The sequence below is a fragment of the Crocuta crocuta genome, unplaced genomic scaffold (assembly GCF_008692635.1).
Source record: "Crocuta crocuta isolate KB4526 unplaced genomic scaffold, BGI_CrCroc_1.0 scaffold216, whole genome shotgun sequence".
Classification (NCBI taxonomy): Eukaryota; Metazoa; Chordata; class Mammalia; order Carnivora; family Hyaenidae; genus Crocuta; species Crocuta crocuta.
Window position 1 is genome coordinate 7542013 of NW_027531504.1, and position 24013 is coordinate 7566025.

Genomic DNA, 24013 nt, shown 5'->3' on the forward strand with positions numbered 1-24013 from the left:
AAAGTTTAAAGTCCCAAATAAAAGAAGGCTGTTCACTAACAACTCCTTTAAAATATATCATCTCCTCTATCCCATAACCTCCCATGCACATTTTATATATTTTTAAAATTTATGTCTTTATAGATCTGGCTGAAACTAATGGTACAGCGGATATTCAATAACATATGGATATTAAAAGTGATTTTTATAGAGGGAAAACTACAGAATGAAGAAGGGAATGATAAACTCCAAATCCTGGATTTATGAGTAAGTGGGGTTTGGACTGAGCTAGGACTGGGAGAGGAGCATCCAGGGTCCTCAAAGGCAATGGTGATTTTTTTTTAACGTTGATTTATTTTTGAGAGAGAGATCAAGAGAGACAGAGAATAAAGGGTGATGGGCAGAGAGAGAGGGAGACACAGAGTCCAAAGCAGGCTCCAGGCTCTGAGCTGTCAGCACAGAGTTTGACGTGGGGCTCAAACTCACAACCTGAGCCGCAAGATCACAACCTGAGCCAAAGTCGGAAGCTTAACTGACTAAGCCACCCAGACGGCCCAGTGACATTTTTTTTTAAACTGAGTGATGGGGAGGCAGGTGTTCTCTGTACCGTTTTTCTCCACACCTTACTTATATTTTATATCTTGCTTAAAATACTCAATAATTAACAAAAGTTATTTTAAAAATGAGTTTATGTGACTATCATTGCAGAAGGTATAGAGAAACATTTGTAAATCAGATTCTCCCTTCAAAACATTTTTCAACAGCTATGTTGCTCAACAAAAAGTAAGACAGTTAAGAGTATTCAGTGTGTACAGTAGCCAACCCATGGATCATCTGAACACTTCAGCAGAGTTAACAAATCAATATTATTTTTCACACAGACACAATTTTTTCTCACGTTATACTATTTCATTCTGCTTACTTTAAAAAAAAAAAAACTATTTTGCACTCGGCTTCTGTGTAACTTTCACCATTTGGCAAAAAATACAATCAAAATCACAATTTTCTTGTTCTCTGAATAAATCTGAAGAAATGGAAATACGGTCACACCTCTATGAACAACATACAACAGGACTATTTACATCACCTCAATTGATTGTAAAATTAAATTAAATATTTTGGTAGCAACAGGCTCTCAGTTTGCCTGTCCAACTGCTTGGTGCCAAGAGGAATTCCGAAGTCAAATACCAGGAAAAGACACTGGATACCCTAATATTCCTCTTACCATGACCCCATATCTACGTTATTTATTCTGCTTTCAGTAGAAATATCCTAGATACTTTAGCTTCAGATCTGTTCACACACATGGAGTATTTAATTCTGTAAGGACATTCGAATTTGAGAATTCCCGTGGTCCTCAAAGGACAGGTATTTTCAGTACTTCAGAACACCTAACACATACATTTACCTATAATTTGGCCATGCTAGAGAATGAAAATATGTTTGCTTTTTCCACTGGGATTTAACCAAGCCTTCCCAAGTTAAGTGGTTACCTCATGCAGAGTATTCAGACATATGTCATTAATAAAAATAGAAATATTAATCATGATTACTTAGGACGTGTGGTCTGAAAAATCATTCAAAATAGGAGGTCCATGAACAAAAAAACAAAAACAAAATATGAGGTCCATGGGGCAAAAATAATAAAGTCAGTCTTTTATTCCTGGTATTGGTTTTTTCACCAGTTGGGTTGGTACTTTCAAAACTGCAACAACAAAATGTGAGGACCACTGTCCTGGACGAGGTCTGACCGTCACTGCTTTCAAACACCCCAGAGAACGTTGACTTCCTGTTAAGAGTCTGTAAGTCAACCTGCAACTTATTTAGTTTATTTTTTAAATTAATTTGCTTTTATTTTATTTATTTATAGGGGTTTTTTTTGGTGGGATTTTTGGGTTTTGGAGGGGTAGGGTTTTGTTTTCTTGCCAGTTCAATTCTCTGCTCCTCCATCTTTGTAAAACAGTTAAAAGTCGCGGAAGTGGTGAGGGAAAGTGTTTCACAGCACATCTTCCTGCCACAAGCCAGGCTACTAGCACCAGGACTGTGGTTCTCTTTTCCATAGCTTCCAACTTACCTTAAAATCAAAAAGAGACCCTCCCCAAACTACTGACCTTATAACATTAAAGACTCCGGGTGTCTGAACAAAGCCAAACTAAAAAGAACGATTTTAAGTCATAACCTTTAAAAACTTACTTAACCAGCTTTCCAAATAATCCCCTTTGGCCCCGTAGGACGGCTTAGGGAACAGGTGCAAGGCATGCCTTCCTAGAGGCTGTCTCCTCCTTCACGAAGCTGACCTTTTCCAGCCAGCAGCTCTGGCACCCCACGAATCAGTTATCAGTAGGCCTAATGCCTGCTTTCCCATCTGCACTTTCCAAATGGCTCCCGATGCCAAGGGCTGAGCTATGACCTGGCTCTCAGATGAGAACATGCCTCCTAAATGACGTGCCAAGTCTCCCTGGAAGCATTTCTCAGTGTATTCTCTGACCTCCCTCCCCACCCCCTCAGTTATGGCTCATTCCTCCTTCTTTCCCTGCACTTGCTAATTCCACTTCCTCATCCTGGGCCTCCAATACCATGTGCTTTCCGTCCAACCTCCTTACCCACTCCCAGCCCAAAACCCCAACCTCACAACCAAAGGGCAGTTTCAACAATTTTGCAACTGGTGTCCAATGATCTTTTTGAGGCCTACCTGCAAGCAGCTCAGTTACGGCTTCCTCCCTTGCCTTCTCCAGCTTCTCCCTAACCCAGGGGAACTCCTGCAAGGACTCTAGGAACACATCAAATGCTCTAGGACCCCTGGAAGGTAGGATATCCAGCAGCAGCATTGTCTTCCGGAGGCCTGTGGCTTGAGCTTTGATTTCCTCAACGTGGTTTTCCGTCAAGACTCCTTCCTGGTAAAGATATTGAAGAACGAGTCCCTCCACCAGTACCTCTGCGCCCAGCTCCAGGCGGAGGGAGCGAAGCACTTGCTTGTCTCTAGCCTCCATCTCTCCCTGGGAAAAGACAAAACCATAGCTCAGATTACAGGAACGCCGACCAGCTCCTAAAGACAGCGTGCCCTGCGTGCCATGCAAACTCCTGAAGGTCAGGTGTATCTTTGAACCTTAGCAGAGTGCCACGCCATGGTGTTTAATAGCCGGCTGTTAACATCAACGCAAACTAACCTTGAATGTTTCCGAACATAATGAACAACCCTGAATGTGAATCACCTTTTCTGTGTTTACTTTCCACACAGTGGGGTCTCAGCCCGATTCCTTGCTTGTTAAAGAGATTTGATGAAGCAACTTTGATCTGAGAATTACAGAGCAGCATTTCATTTTAACACAGTTAAAAGGAAATAGTGGCTTTATTTTAACATCGCCTATATCAGAGATCCCCTATACCAGAGTCACTGGCAATATGCATGCAACGTGCCCTTCTGACCATGGGCATTTGTTGAGCCTGTATAGCAATGGGTCTGAGCACCAGAAACCAGCAGATACTAGTGAATTTAACGTTCTTTTCCCCTTAAAAAAAAAAAAAAAAAAAAAACAACTATATACCATCACCTTCAAGATGAATATTGCATGTGCCCAGTCTATAATAAACCTTCCATCTTACATATGGTCAGAGTCCACCCATTCCTTCTAAGAATTCTTAATCCCTATCACTACACTGCCAGGACCACACATGCATGGGACATTTAATGGGGATCTTCTTTTTCTTTACAAGAAAAAAATGTCCACACCCCAGTCCTTTACAAGAAAAAAATGTCCACACCCCAGTCCTGGTCAGTAGCCATGCCCGATTGAAAGGCCACTGCCCGTGAGCTTGAGGACGCCGGTGCGAGCTATGGATGTAAAGAGGCAGCGGGGGCGGTACGCGGCAGATGGGGCTTCCAGGCACCCGCAGAAAGTACAACTAGCCGGCGACCCGACCCCACCCCTTCGAGTAGCCCCCTGTGCTGTGTGAGAGGTGGCAGGTGAGGGGGAGGGTGTGCACTTTCGGCTGCCAGCGCCTGTTTGGAACTTTTTATTCCCTGCCTCGCCAGCTGAAATCCCGAACGGGAAGAACTATGAGGGATTTTCGGAGCAACCTGACATGCTAAAATGGGGGTGCTGGGAATGATCTTCACAGCGCACAGAAGCGGGAGCGGCCCCCGCACCCCTACCGCCACCCCAACCCGGTCCGGGCTCGGAAACGCCGCGAGTAAGTTACGGGGGGGGCGGGGGAGCCAAGCAGTGCCCAGGCCGCAGACAGCACGGTGCGGGGCCTTTGAGGATAAAAAAATGGATACGGGTTTCTGGTTTCCTGTTACTTACGTCTGCAAACACGTATACNCCTGTACCATAAGCACCATCTTTGTTGAAGGCGAAAGCCCTGAACAGGAAGTGGTATCGCCATCTTTGTTGAGGGCAAGCACAGGAAGTGCTGTGGCCATCTTTATTGGGGGACCCAAGTGTCAGATTGAAGCCTTTTTCGCCATGTTTGCTGTGGGTAAACAATCTATCCCCGTGATATGGAAAATAGTAGCATCATTTAGGGGGTTATCTAAGGAAAGGAACAATTGGATGATTGTATTTTAACACCAGAACTCCACCAGGGCCTTGCACACAATTGGCGTGCCTTATCAGCGAAGCCTTCCATGACCATTCTATTTAAAATTCCAACACTGGGGCTTGGGGTGGTTTAGTCGGTTAAGCAGCAGACTGTTGATTTGGGCTCAGGTCAAGATTTCAAGGTTGATAGGATCCAGCCCCTCATCCAGCTCTGAGTTAATAGCGCGGAGCCTGGTTGGTATTCTCTCTCTCTCTCTCTCTCTCTCTCTCTCTCTCTGCCCCTAACCGGCTCACATTCTCTCTCTCAAAATAAATAAATAAACATTTTAAATTGCAACATTCATCTCCTGCACCTCCCATCTCTTTTCCAACTTTGTTTTCATTTGTAGCACAAATTACTGTCTTACTAAAACTTTCACTTAATTATTTGTCATCTGTTAACCCCTACTAAAATGTATGGTTGTTTATATCATTTTATATCAGAGTTCCTGCCCACGAAGAGATTACAAGTCAGTAAATCATGATTCGGTTGTAGCAATCTGCTAGCTACTCTAGACAGAAAGGGATTTGTCATGGAGAATTGGAGACATTCACAAGAAAAGCTGGAAAAGTCCTGGCCATCCAAAAATGACTCCCTACTGCCTGACTCATGGCCACAATTAGGAAGGTCTCCATTGGGAAGCCACCACTCTTCAGTCCCCACCTCTTCTCAGCACTGACAGAGCAAGCGACTGGACATTGAAACACTGCTGCAGAAAAACCAAGGTCTCCACAACTGTAATTACCAGCAGCATCAAAACAGCACCTACAAATCTTACTCTGATGTGTGCAATTGGTAAAAATCTACTTTGCATGCAGGACATTAGCAGCAAAGGTGTCTGGGGCATGTAGTTTGGAGTTTTCCAACTTCTGAAACACAGAAAGACATTCTCAAAAGACAGCAGCTGGGGCACCTGGGTGGCTCAGTCGGTTGAGCATCCAACTTCAGCTCAGGTCGTGGTCTCATGGTTCGTGGGTTCGAGCCCCACGTCGAGCTCTGTGCTGACAGCTAGCTCGGAGCCTGGAGCCTGCTTTGGATTCTGTGTCTCCCCTTCTCTCTGCCCCTCCCATGCTCATGCTCTGTCTCTCTCTGTTTCTCAATGGTAAATAAATGTCAAAATAAATAAATAAATAAAAATAAAAAGACAGCAGCTGATACTAGGATGTGATCTGCTGAGTTCACCACATTTTTCATTTGGAAGGCAAGACAAATGCATGATCTAAATATAGAGAGCTGGCAGACTATCAATAGGAGGCTCCTTCCTGAATTCCTTTATGAAATGAGGCAATCAATAAATACATTCGTTGATTCACTTTTAAATCAATTAGGTGATACATGCAGAAAATCATATGCCTGCTAAAAATTGGTTGACAGTAACAGGAAAGAAAACCTCAAATATCACTATTTCTATAAAGGTTTTCTCAACAAAAACCTCTATTAGAAGATGAAAATATCTTTGTAGGCAAGTAGTGGAAAGCAATTCTAAACCGCCCTCCTCAAAACCTTCTAATATTTGTAACCAGTGTTAAGTGTTATTATACTAATATGCCATTTTATTATACAGCAGTGACAATTTTTTTACATAGGTGACAAGTATTAGAATCAAAGTAGCCAAATGTCCTAGCCAAAATTTCACAGCTATATATAGAAAAACCTGAATTCTAAACAGTTCCTTCCAATTTCATGTCCTTTCCAGTACACAGTATACCACACAGCCCTGTATGGTGAAGGGTCTGTTGTTCTAATGACAGCCAAAACATTGGCAAATCATTCTGGTGCCACCTCCTACTTTTGATACTCCTGAGTTGCTAGGACTCTCTTCCCTCCCTTCCTCTTTTTTCCCTTTTTCCTCCCCTCTGGAATGGCTTTCATTTCTTGGGCAAGATTTATCTTCTGTATGTGGACAGGTATTAGCAGCATCTTCTGCCTTCAACCAGATGAAGTCCAGACCTCTCATGGTATTAGCAATAGCTGAGGCTACAGACTTCTGGGAGTAGTTTTTCTGACTAGAAACTTTGATCATTTTCAAACATATAGTAAAGTTGAAACACATGGCACAAGGCACACCCACATAAAACCGCCTAGTTTCATACACTTCCTAATGACTTGTTCTACTTGGAAAGACTTGCGATCTTCTGGGAACTAGAAGGAGACATTGATGATGATGTCCAGGGGACGTGGGGAGCCAACAGTGAGTTCCATGAAGAGTTCGCAGAAGAGAAGAAAGGAGAGTAAGAGACAGCATGAGGTATGTTAGTGCTGGAGCTGAGGGCTGTGGAGTCCAGATGGTGAACAACCTAAGAGGTTGGCTGTTACGGATTTGACTTAGATCCAGAAAATGAAGCCCTTGACCATTAAATTCCTCTTCCTATGGCAAATTTAGAAGAGTATTCATGCTGCCCCCTAAGCATCCAGGCTGGCTTTCTGATTGACTAGCCAACTGCCATCAGTTAGCCAATTGGAGGATCACCACCCCACACTGATGTACAATGATACTTCGGAGCAGCAGGCCGAAGGTTCAGTTTCACTCATATAAATATCTAAGGCCAGTGGCCCTGAAAAAATCAAACACAGATGAGAATCACTATCACAGATGATTACTCCTCCACTCTGTTTATCCCCTCTCCGTAGGCTGGAAATGTGCCCCCACAGGGGATTAAGCACCTGTTACTCAGTGGTAACAAGTCTATTTTCAGGAAGGACAGATATTTTCCTTTTTCTCTTTCTCCTACCATGTTTCCTTGTGTCAAACCCGTTGTTAGTTTGCAAAACAAAGAGTCAAAAAGAACAAATGTGTCATTTTTCTTTCAATTTTGTCTTTAGTCCTGCAACTTTCAAAACAAAAATCAAAGGAGTTGGACATTTTTGGTTCTTCCTGTTTCATGGGCGTGGAAATTAAGTCATGGAGAAAAATAGATTCTCTTCTAGCACACTTGAAACAGTCACAGAAATAGATCATGAATTAAGTTACAAAGAAACTTCAGTAAATTCCAAAAAAAAATCAATAGCGTACAAACTATGCACTCCACCACTTTACAATAAAGTTAGAAATTTTAACAAAACAGATAGCTTCAGTCACTCCCATAAGCTTAGAAACTAAGTAAAATAACTCTTAAACTCTTGATTTTAAAAAAAAGTGTGTTAGTACAGCAAGATGGAAAACAGTACAGAGATGCCTTAAAAAATCAAAAGTAGAACTCTCATATGACCCAGCAATCCTATTTCTGAGTATGGATCCAAAGGAAATGAAATCAGGATATCAAACAGATGTCTGCATTCCCATGTTCATTGCAGCATTGTAGACAATAAGCAGGATATGCAATCAACCTAAGTGTCCATTGGCAGTTGACTGGATACAGAAAATGTGAGACTGTATGTATATGTGTCTATGTACAATTCTAAATATACGTATATTTGGCCTTAAAGAAGAAGAGAATCACACCTATTAGAATGACCGAAATCCAGAATTCTGACAATGCTGAATGCTGAAGATGTTGAGTAACAGGAACTCTCATTCATGGCCAGTGGAAATGCCCAATGATAGAGCTACTTTGGGAGACAGTTTGGCAGTTTTTTACAAAACCAAATATATTCTTATCATATGATCCAGCCATTGTCCTCCCTGATATTTACTCAAAGGAGTTGAAACCGTGTTCACACAAAAACCTGACACAAATGTTTATAGGAGCTTTATTCATAATTGCCAGATTTGGAGGCAATGGGTCCTTCAGTAGGTAAATGGCTGATTACACTGTCATACTTCTAGACAGTGGAATATGATTCATCCCTAAAGAAATGAGCTACCAAGCACGAAAATACATGGGGGAACCTTAAATGCATATTACTAAGTGAAAGAAGCCAATCAGAAAAGGCGACCTACTGTATGTCCCAACTCTATGACATTCTAGGAAAGACAAAACTATGGAGACAGTGAAAAGATCAGTGGTTGTCAGGAGATTGGGAGGCGGATGTTAATAGGGCAGTCACAGAGGATTTTTAGGGCTGCAAAAATACTCTATCAATACCATAATGATGGGTACATGTCATACATTTGTCCAAACCCATAAAATATACAACACCAAGAGTGGGGGCACCTGGGTGGCTTCGTCAGTTAAGCGTGTGACTTCAGCTCAGATCATAATCTCACGGTTTGTAGGTTCGAGTCCTACGCTGGGCTCTGTGCTGACTGCTCAGAGCCTGGAGCTTGCTTTGGATTCTGTGTCTCCTCTCTCTGTCTCTGTCTCTCTCTCTCTCTCAAAAATAAGCATTAAAAAATGTTTTTTAAAACAGTGAACCCAAAGGTAAATTATAAACTTTGGGTGATTATAATGTGTCAATGTAGGGTCATCACTTGTTATAAATATACCAGTCTGCAAGAAGATGCTGATAATGGGGATTATCTATATACATGGGGTACAGGGTATATAGCCAATCTGTATACCTTTCCCTCAGTTTTGTTGTGAATCTTAAACTGCTCTAAAAAATAGTCTTGAGGGAGAGAGAGAGAGAGAGAGAGAGAGAGAAGGAAATCTTTTCATATACTACGACATGGATGAATGTGGACGATATTACACTAAGTGAAATAAGCCAGACATAGAAGGACAAATGCTGCATGATCTCACTTCTGTCCAAAATCTGAAAAAGTCAAACTCATAGATGCAGAGTATGATGGTGGTTGCCAGGAGTTGGGAGTGGGGAAAATGAGATTTTGGTGAAAGGCTACAAAGTTTGAGTCATGCAGGATGAGTAAGTTCTGGGGAATCTAACGTAGAGTATGGTAGCTATCATTAGTACTATATTGCACACTTGAAATTTGCTATCAGAGTAGATCTTAAATGTTCTCACTGCACATTAAAAGATGATAACCCTATGTGACATGATGGATAAGTTAATAAGCTTGATTGTGGTAATCAATTTACAATGTATACATATATCAACATATCACGTGTGCTCCATAAATGTAAACAATATTTTATTTGTCAATTATATCTCAGTAAAGCTGGGTACAATAGCACTTCTAACCAATATAGAAAGAGAAAAAAACTTTATAGCAGAGAAACCTGGCAGACACCACCTGAACTAAATGATCAAGGTTAAACATCACCAGAAATCAATCATATTGACATCATGGGCCCCAACATGATGTGACAAGAAGGACATATCACCTCTGCTATCCTTCCCCAAAATTCAAAATCTCAGTCTTTTCATGAGGAAACGTCAGACAAACCCAAATTGAGAGACCTTCCACAAAACATCTGACAATCACTAGTCAGAGTGTCAAAGTTGTGAAACTGTCACACATCAGAGAAGACTAAGGAGATATGACGACTAAAGAAAGGAATAGAAGAGTAGAGGAAAGAAGAAAAGGAAGATGGTGAAAGGTTTGCCCATCGTCAGGTAGGTATGAAGTCGTCGGAACCTGAACTCTTATTTCTCATTTCATGTTTGCTATTTTCTGAACAGGCAACAGGAATATCACGTAGCTAGTCTTCCCCATACCCTCCCATTCCCCCCAAAAGACTTAGAAACAGAATTTGTCAAAGGAAATATAGGCATCTATCTTTCTAACTGTAAATTTTAAAACTATACTTAGAATCTGCAGCCGTACTGTCCTTTTTTTTCTGTATAACTCTCAATAAAGGTATTATGCTGTAGATAATATTACCTGAATCATGCTTACTAATTGATTCTCCTTCCAGTAAGTTATGAATTGTAATGATCTCTTAAGTTCTCTAATATTTTATTTTGAACTTAGGTTACTTATTGCTTATTGTAAAAATTCTGGGACAGTTTATAAAAACCTAAATTGTAAACCTTTTAAAAGAGCCAAATATATTATCATGCAAATTATCATGTACTTAGGTAATATCCCAACAACAGTTCTAGATGTTTGAAGTATTTTAAGACTTGATAGTCTAAGTGATTGATAGTACTAGGAATACTACAATTTATTCATAATTTGACTATAAGTTTTTATTGAGCACTTACTACCTGCTCGGACCAGGTAGGGCTAACTTACTGACAGAGAGATCTGGTCTCTGTCCTCCTGGAGTTTAGAGTCTAGAGAAGGGACACACATAAACAAGGACACAAGTAATAATTAATATTTATAAAATATTACAAGTTCAATGAATGAAGAGTGCTTTGATAAGAAAACCCAGTGGGGGAGGGTGGCAGGGGAGAGGAAAGCCTCCTATTTTTCTTCAAAAAACTTGCAATTGTTATATAACTGTACTAACACATTTAAAAGATGGATAAGAAGCCAGTTAAGAGTTTAAGATATTAGGATACCTAAAGATATTAGGACATGCTAAAATAAGTTCTTAATTTCCTGACATTCACAACAGAAAGAGAAAACCATTTGTACTGTGGTTCCCATTTCAGAAAATACACTGAGTCGTCTAAAAAAAAGCTAACATTTCTCTGATGCTGGTTTCAAGCAGGAATTTATCATGCGATTCCTTATATAAGGAACATTAGATAAATTAATACTACCTGTATTATTTTGTATAAGATATCAAAATGTTCTTCAAATGTACCTTCATGATATTACCCCAACATAAAGCACAACATAATACAATATCGGTGTGACTTTCTGGCGATATAACTAAATGCAGTGACAGAAAGAAACTAGTAAATGAATGCCATTTAGACCCTCAAATACTAGCTAACAACCAAACCGAAGTCTTCTGAATGGCAAAATTTAATAGCTAAATTCTCTGCTGAGTAGCTACTGGGCTCACATCATGTATCATTACTTGAGGAGAAATCCATACACTTTGGGTAGCAGACATAAGGCATTAACTTAAGGTTTTGTGATGAACAACTCAGTAACCAACCTTCTATTCTTGTTCAAAGAGACAAAGAAGCAAACTAAATGGATATCAGGGAGAAAGGGTTAAGATGTTTCTCAATGAACAGCAACAACACAAATTTGAAATTGTTTAAGCATATGGCCAAGCATTTGGCCAAGACGACAGAATCTGACCTCGTAGGGTACCAAAAAATTATTTGACCCTATCTCCCCCCGCAAGAAACCTAAGTATTTCTATTACTAATTGGCCACCCTGACCACAAAAAAAAACGTCACGTGGAACTCACAGAGTGTCTCTTCCACGCAGAACTTCATTGTCATGATGGGTCCTGCCAGGATTATTTATCAGTAAATGTACCAGGTATTTGAATGAACTAAGCTTTTATCTGGGTTTATTTAATAAAGTCCATTTAAAAATTAGACAATGACTACTAAATATAATGATTTTTGTTTCCACATAATTGATGTGAGGCTGGTCTTTATGACAACAATCCACCAAAACATTCAGCTGCATCTTCATAAAGCAAATACAACCATTAGCCCAGAAGAGGTGCTTCCTTTCCTTCCCCTTTGCACTGATAAGTGGGCACACATTCAATCCATCCACTAGTGATAGAGGAAGTATGGAATTTTGAACAAATAGTGGATATTAATATTGAAAGCATTAGAACAGTTCTTCAGGGAGACTGTGCTTCATTTAATGGGGAAAAGACATCAGCCATTAAAAGTGCTGATGGATTCTTTATGTCTCTTCTCCCCGGATAATGAGAATGTGAATGCTTGGAGCACCAGTGGACCACAAGTATGAGATGGGCTGAAATAAGCTTCTCTCCAGTCACGAAAGCCCTCCCATAGACCAGAAGTAGAAGAGAGGGGAGAAAACAAATGGGTTTTAGACTATGGCCCACTTCACCAAATTCATTTGGCTCACATAGACCTTCTAATAGCCAATGGTCTAAGGACATCAATATGTAGAAGGAAAAAGAAACACACTTTCCTTGAGACTTTTGAGAAGTGTGTTCTCCTCTTGAATGGCAGTGGTAGACATATCTTCTCTTGGGAACAGAGAACTGCTTCTCCATTTTTGAGGTCTATACTCAAACCATCTAGTACTATGCACACAGCATGTGTTCAGTAAATATGTTTGACCAACAACATAATTGGTTCTTTTGATCTCATTTTGTATGTAGTGCCTAATAGGGCACCTTGCAGTAGGCACTCAAAAACATGGGTTGAATGAATGCAAATATAAGACAGGTATATTAAAACCAGACTTCTTTTTGGTCCCCAAAATATATCAAAGAATGTAAGAATGTCAAAACTCCCTTTCGTTTCATTTTAATTCTACAAGAGTGTTATTACTCTAAAGTTTTGCTATGAGTCATAAGTACCTGACATTTTAGGAATACTCCTACAACCTCTTCTTTTTTCTAACTGTACCCATTTTCCTCAGTACTCTCATCCAGCTCACTCCATTAAATATTATCTAAATGCAAAAAAGAAATCTCCCAAATGTTTAACTCTGGTCTAATGTACCCAGTTGTCCACTTAAAAAGTCCACACAGAGTTCAACAGGTAACTCAGTCTTTCCAAAGCCAGATTTGTGATTCTTTTGGCCCCAACCTGCTCCACTTCTGTAGATGGTACCACCAGAGACCATAGGAGTCATCTCTGATTCCTCCTTTGCCCTCACACTTTCCATCCAACCATCAATAAATCCTGTTGATTCTATTGTCATATCTCCTAATCCAGTCATGTCTCTCTCCATCCTTACCACCTCCACCCTCATCAAGATTACTATCATATTTTCCTCATACTTTAGAACTTTGCTCCATCTTGTCATTCAGATGACATTTTTTTTAAGTTTATTTATTTTTGAGAGATAGAAACAGAGTGTGAGCATGGGAGGGGCAGAGAGAGAGACATGCACAGTAACTGAAGCAGGCTCCAGGCTCTAAGCTGTCAGCACAGAGCCTGATGCGGGACTTGAACTCATGAACTGTGAGGTCATGACTTGGGCTGAAGTCAGAGGCTCAACCAACTGAGCCACCCAGGAACCCCCAGATGACATTTTAAATGTCACCTCTTCAAAGAGGCCTTCCCTGAACACCTGATCTAAAACTGCTCCCCAGACTCTATCACATCATCTTGTTTCATTTTTTCATCAGCATTTATCACTAGCAGTTAATTTTCTTGTTTTTTGTTGTTTGTTTGTTGTTTCCTACTTATCTGTTTCTTTCTTTCTGTCTCTCCCCATTAACATGTGGGTCCATAAGAGCAGGGACCTTCACTATCTTGTTTACTGCTGTGTTTCCAATGTCTACAAGAAAGTCTGATCCATAATAGGTGTTCAATAAATAGTTCTTTTTCTATCTTATTTTTTTTTTATTTTTTAAAAGCTGGTTTCTATTTATTTTGAGAGAGAGAAGGAGAGCAAGTAGTGGAGGAGCAGAGAGAGAGAGAGGCAGAATCCGAAGCAGGGTCCATGCTGTCAGCACAGATCCCAATGTGGGGCTCAAACTCATAAACCCCAAGAACCACGAGATCCAGACCTGAGCTGAAGTCAAGAAGTCAGCTGACCGAGCCACCCAGGTGCCCCTTTTTTTCTCTTTTTTAAAGTAGGCTCCACACCTACTGCAAGGTGTGGAGCTCAAAGTCACAACCCTTAGATCAAGAGTCACATTCTCTACCAACTGAGCCAACCAGGTGCCCCTAAATGGTTCTTGAATTAAGAAGTCAATGAATCGAGATGCCTGGGTGGCTCACTTGATTAAGCGTCTGACTCTTGATTTGGGCTGAGATCATAATCTCATGGTTCATGAGATCAAGTCCTGTGCTGACAGTGCAAAGCCTGCTTGGGACTCTCGCTCTCTCCCTCCTTCTCTGCTCCTCCCCTACTCACTCTCTCTCTCTCTCTCTCTCTCAAAATAAATTTTAAAAAATCAATGAGTCAATTGGCCAATAAGCCTAAGACACAACTGTACATGGAAAATAAGCAGAATGCAAAACAACATAGGTTTGTATGTAAAATAACGTATTCACCGAGACCCACTTTGAATGATCCAATTTCCCTCAACAACTCTAACCTTAATTTTTTAAGCTAATAATTACTAAACACTTACTTCCTCCCAGGAACTGTAGACATATCATCTTGTTTAATTTTTTCAATCCTTATACAGCCTTAGGAAGTAGGTACCTCTAGCCAAGTGGCAAAGCTAAGATTCAAATATAAGTCAGTCTTATCCCAAAATCTTAAGTCCTAACTACTGACCTACTGATACTCTCCTCCCTTCAAGACCAGCCAAATTCCCTGGAAATATGCACCCCAGAGAGTATGGTAATGGCAGCTTAGCCTCAATTTAGAGCTCACGATCTCTCCTGGGACGTTGCAGTTCACTTTGAGAGAACATAGAGATCAAGGCATGGCCACCCAAAAAATATGCTTCTTACGATGCACATCCTGCTAGTTTAGCAAGACATTATCCGAAACAGCATGTCCGGAGTCAGCTGATTATTAAATGTGTGAATTTTCTGCTGAACCCTACACAATGATTATTACATGCTTCCTAGGATTCAGGTCTCCACAGATAAACATTCTTTTGCTGTACAGAAGGACTGTGTTCTCATAAAAGTCAAGTCAGCTAGTACCTGTGATATCTCTCTGAAAAGAAATGAGATATTTCACAGAATGTGCAGTATCATCCACTCACAGAATTCTGGACGTAGAAAGGAAATGAGGAATGGCCCTATGTCACAAAAGTAGAACAGGAGACGCAGGAGAGGTGAAATGACTTGTGGTCACAGAGCTAGTAGCTGATGGAATGAAATTACATCATTTGCCAAATTTAATTCTCAATATGTAGGTGAGCAATGACCTTTTCAGTCATTCTGTCTGAGTTAGTACCCATTATTTCTAACTTTCAAAATGATGCCAAGTTCATGATATTGATGTGTACGTATTTATTTTTCTAGACTTCATATTTTGTTTCATTTAAAACTTTTCAGGTTACCAATCTCCATTGTTATTAGCAATAGACATCATTTCATCTTAATGTCTTTGAGGAGAGAAAGCCAAGAAATTGCTGTATATTCTCAGTAAATGATCTCCTCCATAACTGGTTGTCCATCGATGCACCTGGTGAAAGGTGTTTATAAATGGCTCCAACTCCTGCAGGGCATAAATATGGGCTGCCTTGAAAAATCTCTCTCAATACGTATGCTTTTTTCCTTTATGATCACGTCCTGAATTAATTTCTTCCTCAGTTCAAAATGGTTCAACGGTTCAACAGTTGTTCAAGATGATCCACTAGTACCAAACTGAACTTAGTCCTTCCCTATCTACTTTGATGTGTCTCATACAGTAATCCTAACCCTCTATGTCCCTGGTTATCAAACCTTAAGAGACATTAGAATCACCAGGAGGGCTCCTGAGAGTGGGGTGCTAGACCCTGCTCCCCAGGGTTTCTGATTCAGAGGGCCCAGAATGGGGCTTGGCAATTTGCATTTCTTTTTTTTTTTTTAATTTTTTTAAATGTTTTATTTATTTCTGAGAGAGAGAAAGACAACGTGGTTAGGAGAGGGGCAGAGAGAGAGGGAGATACAGAATCTGAAGCAGCCTCCAGGCTCTGAGCTAGCTGTCAGCACAGAGCCAGATGCGGGGCTCATGACTTGAGCCGAAGTCAGACGCTTAACTGACTGAGCCACCCAGGCGCCCCACAATTAGCATTTCTAAAAGTTCCCAAGGTGATGCTGTCTGGAGACTACTGTTAAATTATGCCAATAAACACTTTTGTATCAAGATTAACTGGAACTGAAATTACTTGAGATGGATTCTTAGAGTCCTGGATTAAACCTATAACACAGATCCATTCCTTCCACACAAAAATGAATATCCAAAGCCTTGTTGAACTCCTTCACTCAGAGAACAGAAAATGTGAGCTATTGTCAGAGCCTCCCATGAAAATTAGTTATCAAGTGCTGATTAGTGCTCTGAAAAATAATGAGTGTTATTGTTGCAGGTAAGATTCTATTAAGCACTTTCCATTTAATAATTCCTCATCGTCCTGAACAAAGAAGAATTTTCACTCCTGTGCAGTCCAGACCTGGTTTTGTTGCCTAGCAATGGGCTCCACGTACCGTTACAGTATTGTGTTTTCCTCTTCAAAAAGGGACAGTGTGCCACAGGTACTTTTTAACTTTACCAGAGTGCTCCCCTGAAAAAGGACTAATAATCATCATGTATTTAATCTAGCAGACTGAAAATTCTCAAGTTGAGAAGCTTTCTTTTAGGATGTTTAAATGCACTTTGCTCTTTCTTCAAAGCGAAGCTTTATGATTCACAGTCACTGAAGTAGCTTCTGAAGGGATTCATCTTTCTGACAAAGAACCATCAATTGGTTCATATATATTGTAGAGTGCCTTGTCCGGGTTCAGCTGTGAGCTGAGCAAGTGTGAGATTCAAAAGATGTGTAAAAGAATACCTGTGGACACATTTTGTACAAAGCAAAGGAGCAGATCTAGATATTATTAAGACAGTGTCTCCCTCATGAAATTTATGTTGCAAAGGAAAGATACGATTAACTTTGAAGAACACTAGCAAACTATATAAGACGGTACACAATTAGCTACTAAATTATGAAGCGCTTTACCAAAAGCCTTTTAAGGATTCAGAGAGGGTAGACACTAGTAAGACGAGTGTCTTTATCAAGTGCTTCCTATATGCTAGGCACTTCGAATGCATTATCTCTTTTAATGGTCACAACAGTCCTGAGAAGTCAGAATTATTATTATCCTCATTTTCAGATGAGGACACTAAGGTTAATTAGCTTGCAAACAAACAAACCCAGGTCTGGGATAAGTAAAGGAGAGCTTGATGGAATGTGGCTAGACAGAGACTCACCCATCATACTGCCCTTTTCCCTGGCATCTTTCTGCATTATTCATAAATGCAGGGCCTAATTCCTACTTCCTCAGGGAAAAGACCTATGCTCTAATTCATGCCTATAAACCACTGTGAATACCTTTCAGCCAATAGCAGTTCTTCTGGGACAAAGGTAAAGGAAGAAGGATTTCTTTCTATATTATATTTGAGCAATGTGTTCTATAAGGTGATGCATGATTTGCATGGAATTAAGTACATTGACCTGTAAATGCCTGTCCCATATTTTTGTAACAGCAAAATCACAGCAGCTTTCCAGATTTGAATTGTTCAGCATCTCTGCCCGAACAACCTTTCTCTCTGATGCATTAACAATACCCTGGACCTATTCTGATGAACTTTTTCAACTCACCTATTCCTTGAATTTTATCTCCAGCTGTGTCTTAAATTGTCCCAAGTCTCCAAAAAATGGCGTATCATACCATCCCCAATGCTCTGCCCCTATTTCCCATGTACACTTAAAAAAACACAGGAAGGTAAGTGGTCATGTTTTCCAGAAGGCTTTCAAATGAAAGGTAAGAATGGATACATTTCCCCACGGCTAGACAGGTTGAGGGGGGCTATGAAGGCAAATCCAAACTCCAGGCCCACAACTTTGTCAATTATCTTAAAATATGTCTGAAAACTTTGTAGAAAATAGAGATATAAGGGAATAAATGGTTAATATTTAAACCACTGTTAAGCCTTGGGTGGGGAATAAGGAATCCTGAGTTCCAGAACTATTTTTGCCCAAGTTCTGAGGCTTTCAGAGTTTATAAATTATGAGGGACAAGAATGAAAAAATCTAACACTGCCCAGCCCTGTCTAGGATACAAAGAAATGAGAACTCTCGAGCAAGGAAACCATCAACAGAGTGAAAAGACAGCCTATGGAATGGGAGAAAATATTCGCAAACCATATATTTTACAAAGAGTTAATATCCAGAATATATAACAAACTCCTAAAATTCAACAACAAAATAAACAAAGAGTTCAATTTAAAAATGGACAAATAACTTGAACAGACATTTCTCCAAAGAGGATATACAAATGGCCAACAAGCATATAAAAAAAAGGAGCAAGGTCATTAATGATGAGGAAAATGCAAAAATCAAAACCAAATGAGATACACCTTACACCTTATAGGATGGCAAACTTCAAAAAGGAAGGAAGGAAGAAGGAAGGAAGGAAGGAAGGAAGGAAGGAAGGAAGGAAGGAAGGAAGGAAGGGTCATAATTAGTGCTGGTGAGAATGTGGAGAAATTGGAACCATTGTACACTGTTAGTGAAAATGTAAAATGGTTCAGCTTCTTGGAAAACAGTAGAGGGGTACTTTTTTAAGGTTTATTTATTTATTTCAAGAGAGAAGAGAGTGAACACATGCACGTGGGGGTGGGGTAGAGAATGAGGGAGAGAGAGAATCCCAAGCATACTCTGTGCTGACAGCACAGAGCCCAATGTGGGGCTTGATCTCCCAAACTGTGAGATCATGCCTTGAGCCAAAATCAAGATTTGGACATTTTGTTGTTGTTGTTGTTGTTGTTGTTGTTTTTAAAACACATTGTGAAGTTAGCTAACATACAGTGTAATCTTGGCTTCAGGAGTAGATTCCCATGATTCATCACTTACATACAACACCCAGTGCTCATCCCAACAAATGCCCTCCTCAATGCCCATCATCCATTTTCCCCACCCCCCATCTCCCCACCCTACCAACCCTCAGTTTGCTCTCTGTATTCAAGAATCTCTTATGGTTTGCCTCTCTCTCTGTTTGCATCTTATTTTTTAGTCCCTTCCTCTATGGTCTTCTGTTAAGCCTCTCAAATTCCACATATGAATGAACTCATATGAGATCTGTCTTTCCCTGACTGACTTATTTCACTTAGCATATTACTCTCCAGTTCCATCCACATTGTTGCAAATGGCAAGATTTCATTTTTTTTCATTGCTAAAATAGTATTCCATTTTATATGGAATATATATACCACATCTTCTTTATCCATTCATTAGTCGATGGTCATTTGGGGTCTTTCCATATTTTGGCTATTGTTGATAGTGCTGTTATAAACATTAGGGTACATGTGCCCTTACAAGTCAGCATTCCTGTATCCTTTGGATAAATTCCTAGTAGTGCTATAGCTGGGTCATAGAGTAATTATATTTTTAAATTTTTGAGAAACCTCCACACTGTTTTCCAGAGTGACTGAACCAGTTTGGATTCCCACCAACAGTGCAAGAGGGTTTCCTTTCTCCATCTGTTGTTTCCTGAGTTGTTAATTTTAGCCACTCTGACCAGTGTGAGGTGGTATCTCAATGTGGTCTTGATTTATACTTCCCTGATGATGAGTAATGTTGAGCATCTTTTCATGGGTCTGTTAGCTATCTGGATGTCTTCTTTGGGAAAGTATCTATTCGTGTCTTTTGCCCATTTCTTCACTGGATTATTTGTTTTTTGGGTGTTGAGTTTGATAAGTTCTTTATAGATTTTGGATACTAGCCCTTTATCTGATATGTCATTTGCAAATATTTTCCCCCATTCCCTTAGTTGCCTTTTTGTTTTGCAGATTGTCTTCTTTGCTGTGTAGAAGCTTTTTTTCTTGATGAGGTCCCAATTGTTATGAACTTAGTAGTTTGTGGGTGTCTAAGGATTTGTCCATTTCTTCCAATTGTCCAGCTTATTGGCATATAATTTTTTATAGTATTCTCTAATAATTGTTCGTATTTCTGTGGTGTTGGTTGTGAGTTCTCATCTTTCATTTGTGATTTTATCTATTTGGGTCCTCTCTCTTTTCTTTATTAGAAGTCTGGCTAGGGGGTTATCAAATTTGTTTATTCTTCCAAAAAACCAACTCAGATTCATTGATATGTTCTACTGTTTTTTTTTTAATTCTATATTATTTCTGCTCTAATCTTTATTATTTATCTTCTTCTGCTGGCTTTGGGCTTTCTTTGCTGGTAACCTTCTAGTTCCTTTAGGTGTGAAGTTAGGTTCTGTGTTTGGGATTTTTCTTGCTTCTTGAGATAGGCCTGGATTGCAATGTATTTTCCTCTTAGAACTGCCTTTGCTGAATCCCAAAGGGTTTGGACTGTTGTGTTTTCATTTTCATTTGCTTCCATATATTTTTAAATTTCTTCTTTAGTTTCTTGGTCGACCCATTCATTCTTTAGTAGGATGGTCTTTAACCTCCATGTATTTAGGGGCTTTACAAAAGTTTTTTTGCAGTTGAGTTCAAGTTTCATAGTGTTGTGATCTGAAAATATGCATGAAATGATATAAGAGTCAGAGTCTTAACCAGCTGAGCCACCCAGGCGCCCTTAGAGGTTCTTTTAAAAATTAAAACTAAAATTACCATATGACCCAGCAATCTCACTTCTGGGCATTTATTTATCCAAAAGAATTGAAAATGTGATCTTGAAGAGATAGGTGCACATCCATGTTAACTGCAGCTTTATTCATACTAGAAAAGAGATGAAAGCAACCCAAATGTCCTACAATGGAAGAACAGATAAACGAAACATGGTATTTACATACAAGGTCATATTATTCATCCTCTAAAAAGAAGGAAATCCTGTCATATACTACAACATGCATAAATTGTGAGGACATATGCTGAGTGAAATAAGTCAATCACATAAGGACAAATACTGTATAACTCCATTCATGTGAGGTATAAAGTAGCCAAACACATAGAAATAGAAAGTAGAATGTGGTTACCAAGAGAGGAAAATGGGGGGTTGTTTAATGTGCATAGAATTCCAGTTTTGTAAGATGAAAAAATTCTAGAGATCTGTTGTACCACATGGTGCATATAGTTAACACTATTGTGTTGTACAATTAAAGATGATTACAATAATCAATTTTATGTTATATGTTTTTTACAATAGTCATTTTTAAATTTTTTTTAATGTTTCTTTTTGAGAGGGAGAGAGACAGAGACAGAGTGCGAGCAGGGGAGAGGCAGGAGAGGGAGACATAGAATCTGAAGGAGGCTCCAGGCTCTAAGCTGTCAACACAGAGCCCGACACGGGGCCTGAACTCATGAACCACGAGATCATGCCCTAAGCCAAAGTCAGACGTTCAACCAACTGAGCCCAAAATGCCTTACAATAGTCATTTTTAAAAACATGATCCACGAAAGCAAAATGGACCTGACTTTACTAAAATTAAAAACCCTTTAGGGATGGAGGTTTTGTTATACAAATACAGTTGAAGTGACCATAAAATAAAACAAAACAGGTGAAACTAAATATGCTTAAAGTAATTCATGTAAACCACATACTACAGTGCCTGGCACACAGCAGGTCCCAGGAAATAACGACCGTGTTCCTTTATGTTGTTATTGGCAAGATTCATATAGCAGCTTGTGTTCAAATAATGAAACAATTTCCTAGGTTAGAGCAACACTTTCTTGAAATGACTAAACTATAGTTTCAGCTCCATTTCTAGGCATCTAGAAAATACTCTTTAGCATACATGAGATATGTATATCTCATAGTAATGGAAAGTTTATTCCATTACTGATACTACCCCTCCCAAAAAAGCGGGAGATCAACCTATCTAGATGTGAATAAATCTCAAATACATATGCTTACCTGAGGATGGCAAATTTTAGAAGAATACTATGGTGTGTATTTTGAAAACACATGGTACAATTCTATATATAATACTTACCTATGTGTGAAGCATCCCAAAATTTGTATGGTGATACCCAGCAATCTCACACTAGATATTACTTCTGGATAAGGAAAAAAACCAAACAGGGATAAAGGATAGAACTTAAGCTGCAACTATTGCATTTTATTTCTTAAAATTAAAACAAATGTGAGGGGAGATATCTAAACCAAAGCTCTCTTTATTACAGTTGGGTGATGGATATGCAGAAGTCTGCTACAGAATTTTCTGTGTTTCGTGTATGTTTAATATGCTTCATAGTTTATAGCCTATAATATTAGAGTGTTAATATTAATTTTCACATGCATTTTTGTTACTCTGTAAAACTCATAAGTCACCCCTCTTGAAAGCCTTCTCAGGATCCTCTGGAAGTTTCTCTTTCTGGGCTCCCACAGCATCTATTTTAGTCCCCTATTATCAGTTTTTTGTTTTTGTTGTTTTTCAGCTCAGGGTTAAACTGTTGGATTCTCATTTGCAGTGACTGGCACTTATTTACCTTTGTAGCCTATCCAAAGCTTAAGGCCAAAGTGGCTATGTTAGTATATGCTTAATGAACATACAATAAAATAATGAGGCTAAATTACATATTCCATAATTGCTGATGCAGTGTGATATGGCTGCTTATAAAAATGCGAAAAGAAGGTAATATAATAAAAAAAGATATAGTCATGAGACAATACACCTGAGAAATCCAATTTATTCATCAAATCCCCAGAAGCCTAGATCTCAGCCTCTCTTAGCTCAGCCTCCCCATAACAAAGTACCATACACTGGGTGCCTTAAACAACAGACATTTATTTCTCATCTTTCTGGATATTGAGAAGTCCAAGGTCAAGGTGCTAGCCAGTTTGACTCCTGGTAAGAGCCCTCTTCCTGGCCACCTTTTCACTGTGTCCTCGCATGACAGAGACGGAGTTCTTGTGTATCTTCTTATAAGAAACGAATTCCATTATGAAGGCCAACATTCAAGACCTAAGTAAATCCCAAGACCCCGTTTCCAAATACCATCACAATGGAGGTTAGGGCTTTGACATACAAATCTGGGGATGAGTAGTGGGGGTGGGGGTGGATACAAACATTCAGTCCATAACATCCATCCAGACTTAACAGTCCACCGATGAACATTGTCACAAAGTGAGCAGGCAGAGTGTGGGCACTGGGGGCTACTACCCACACTCAGGGTCTCATGTCTGGATGAGGCAGAGAGAGGACAACGGTGGCAGAATTGTATGTTTTTTTTCTGGCCACACGTTTCTAAAAGCTCTTCCACACCTGAGTGCCAATGAATTTTAACACTTAACACTTCATGATTGGCTTCGTAATTCTCATCATCTTGTCATTGATTGCCTTCACGTCTAGATGATGGAGAATTATAGAATTTTGCATTTAATCATAGGATTTCATAATCAATTACACAGCCCTTGAATGGTCCACATCTCCCTCATGCAAAAGCCATCTCAATGTTAAATTATTGAAAAAAATCCCAGAAACGCAAAGAAAAAGTGATTTGATGCATTCATTTCCTATGGTTTAAAAAAAATAGCTTACCATAAGCATAAACTGTTAGCATTAGATTTAGATAAATTATTGTAAAAATCAATTTAATAGAATTATCAATAAATACAAATCTAAATAACCATTTCCACATGAAGGTTGGTCATGTTAACACCATCAGGTAGTTGTTTATCGATGGACAAAAGGGTGTGCAATTATTCATTATCTTGGAGATGATGCTGATTCATCACTCTGCTGATGGGCATCATTAACCACATCAAAAAAGGGGATCAGGTTCATTTATCTAAAGCTCCATAAAAGTCAAGTCTTAATTTTTGTCACAAAAATTAAAAAGTTCTTTTTTTTATTTTTAATCATGAAATAAAAACTGTGCACCTTCCTCATTTAGAACTTGAAGCTCAGCTCCTGGGTTTGAAAGATAAACTTCCAAGCCTCCCATTACCAAAACCAGCTTTCAGGAGATCCCCTCCACCCACACCTATTCATTTCCTTTAAACCTAGAATTCAGACCAATGACTCACCATATTAGTTTCTCAG

The 24013-nt window shown here is 39.5% G+C and overlaps 1 protein-coding gene across 4 annotated transcripts in view; it reads right to left on the minus strand.

Annotated features, from left to right (window-relative positions):
- Positions 1 to 4294, minus strand: part of CRADD (CARD and death domain containing adaptor protein) — a 176224-nt gene extending 171930 nt beyond the window's left edge. For all 4 annotated transcript variants that reach the window (XR_013337115.1, XM_077772230.1, XM_077772232.1 and 1 more), the window contains exons 1-2: positions 4284 to 4294; positions 2672 to 2975 (exon numbers count right to left, since the gene is read on the minus strand). Coding sequence is in view for 3 of the 4 variants with exons in the window: in XM_077772230.1 (XP_077628356.1) it covers positions 2672 to 2969 (298 nt within the window). In the remaining variant the exon portion in view is untranslated. The remainder of the gene's footprint in view (positions 1 to 2671; positions 2976 to 4283) is intronic.
- Between the last annotated feature and the right edge of the window lie 19719 nt (positions 4295 to 24013).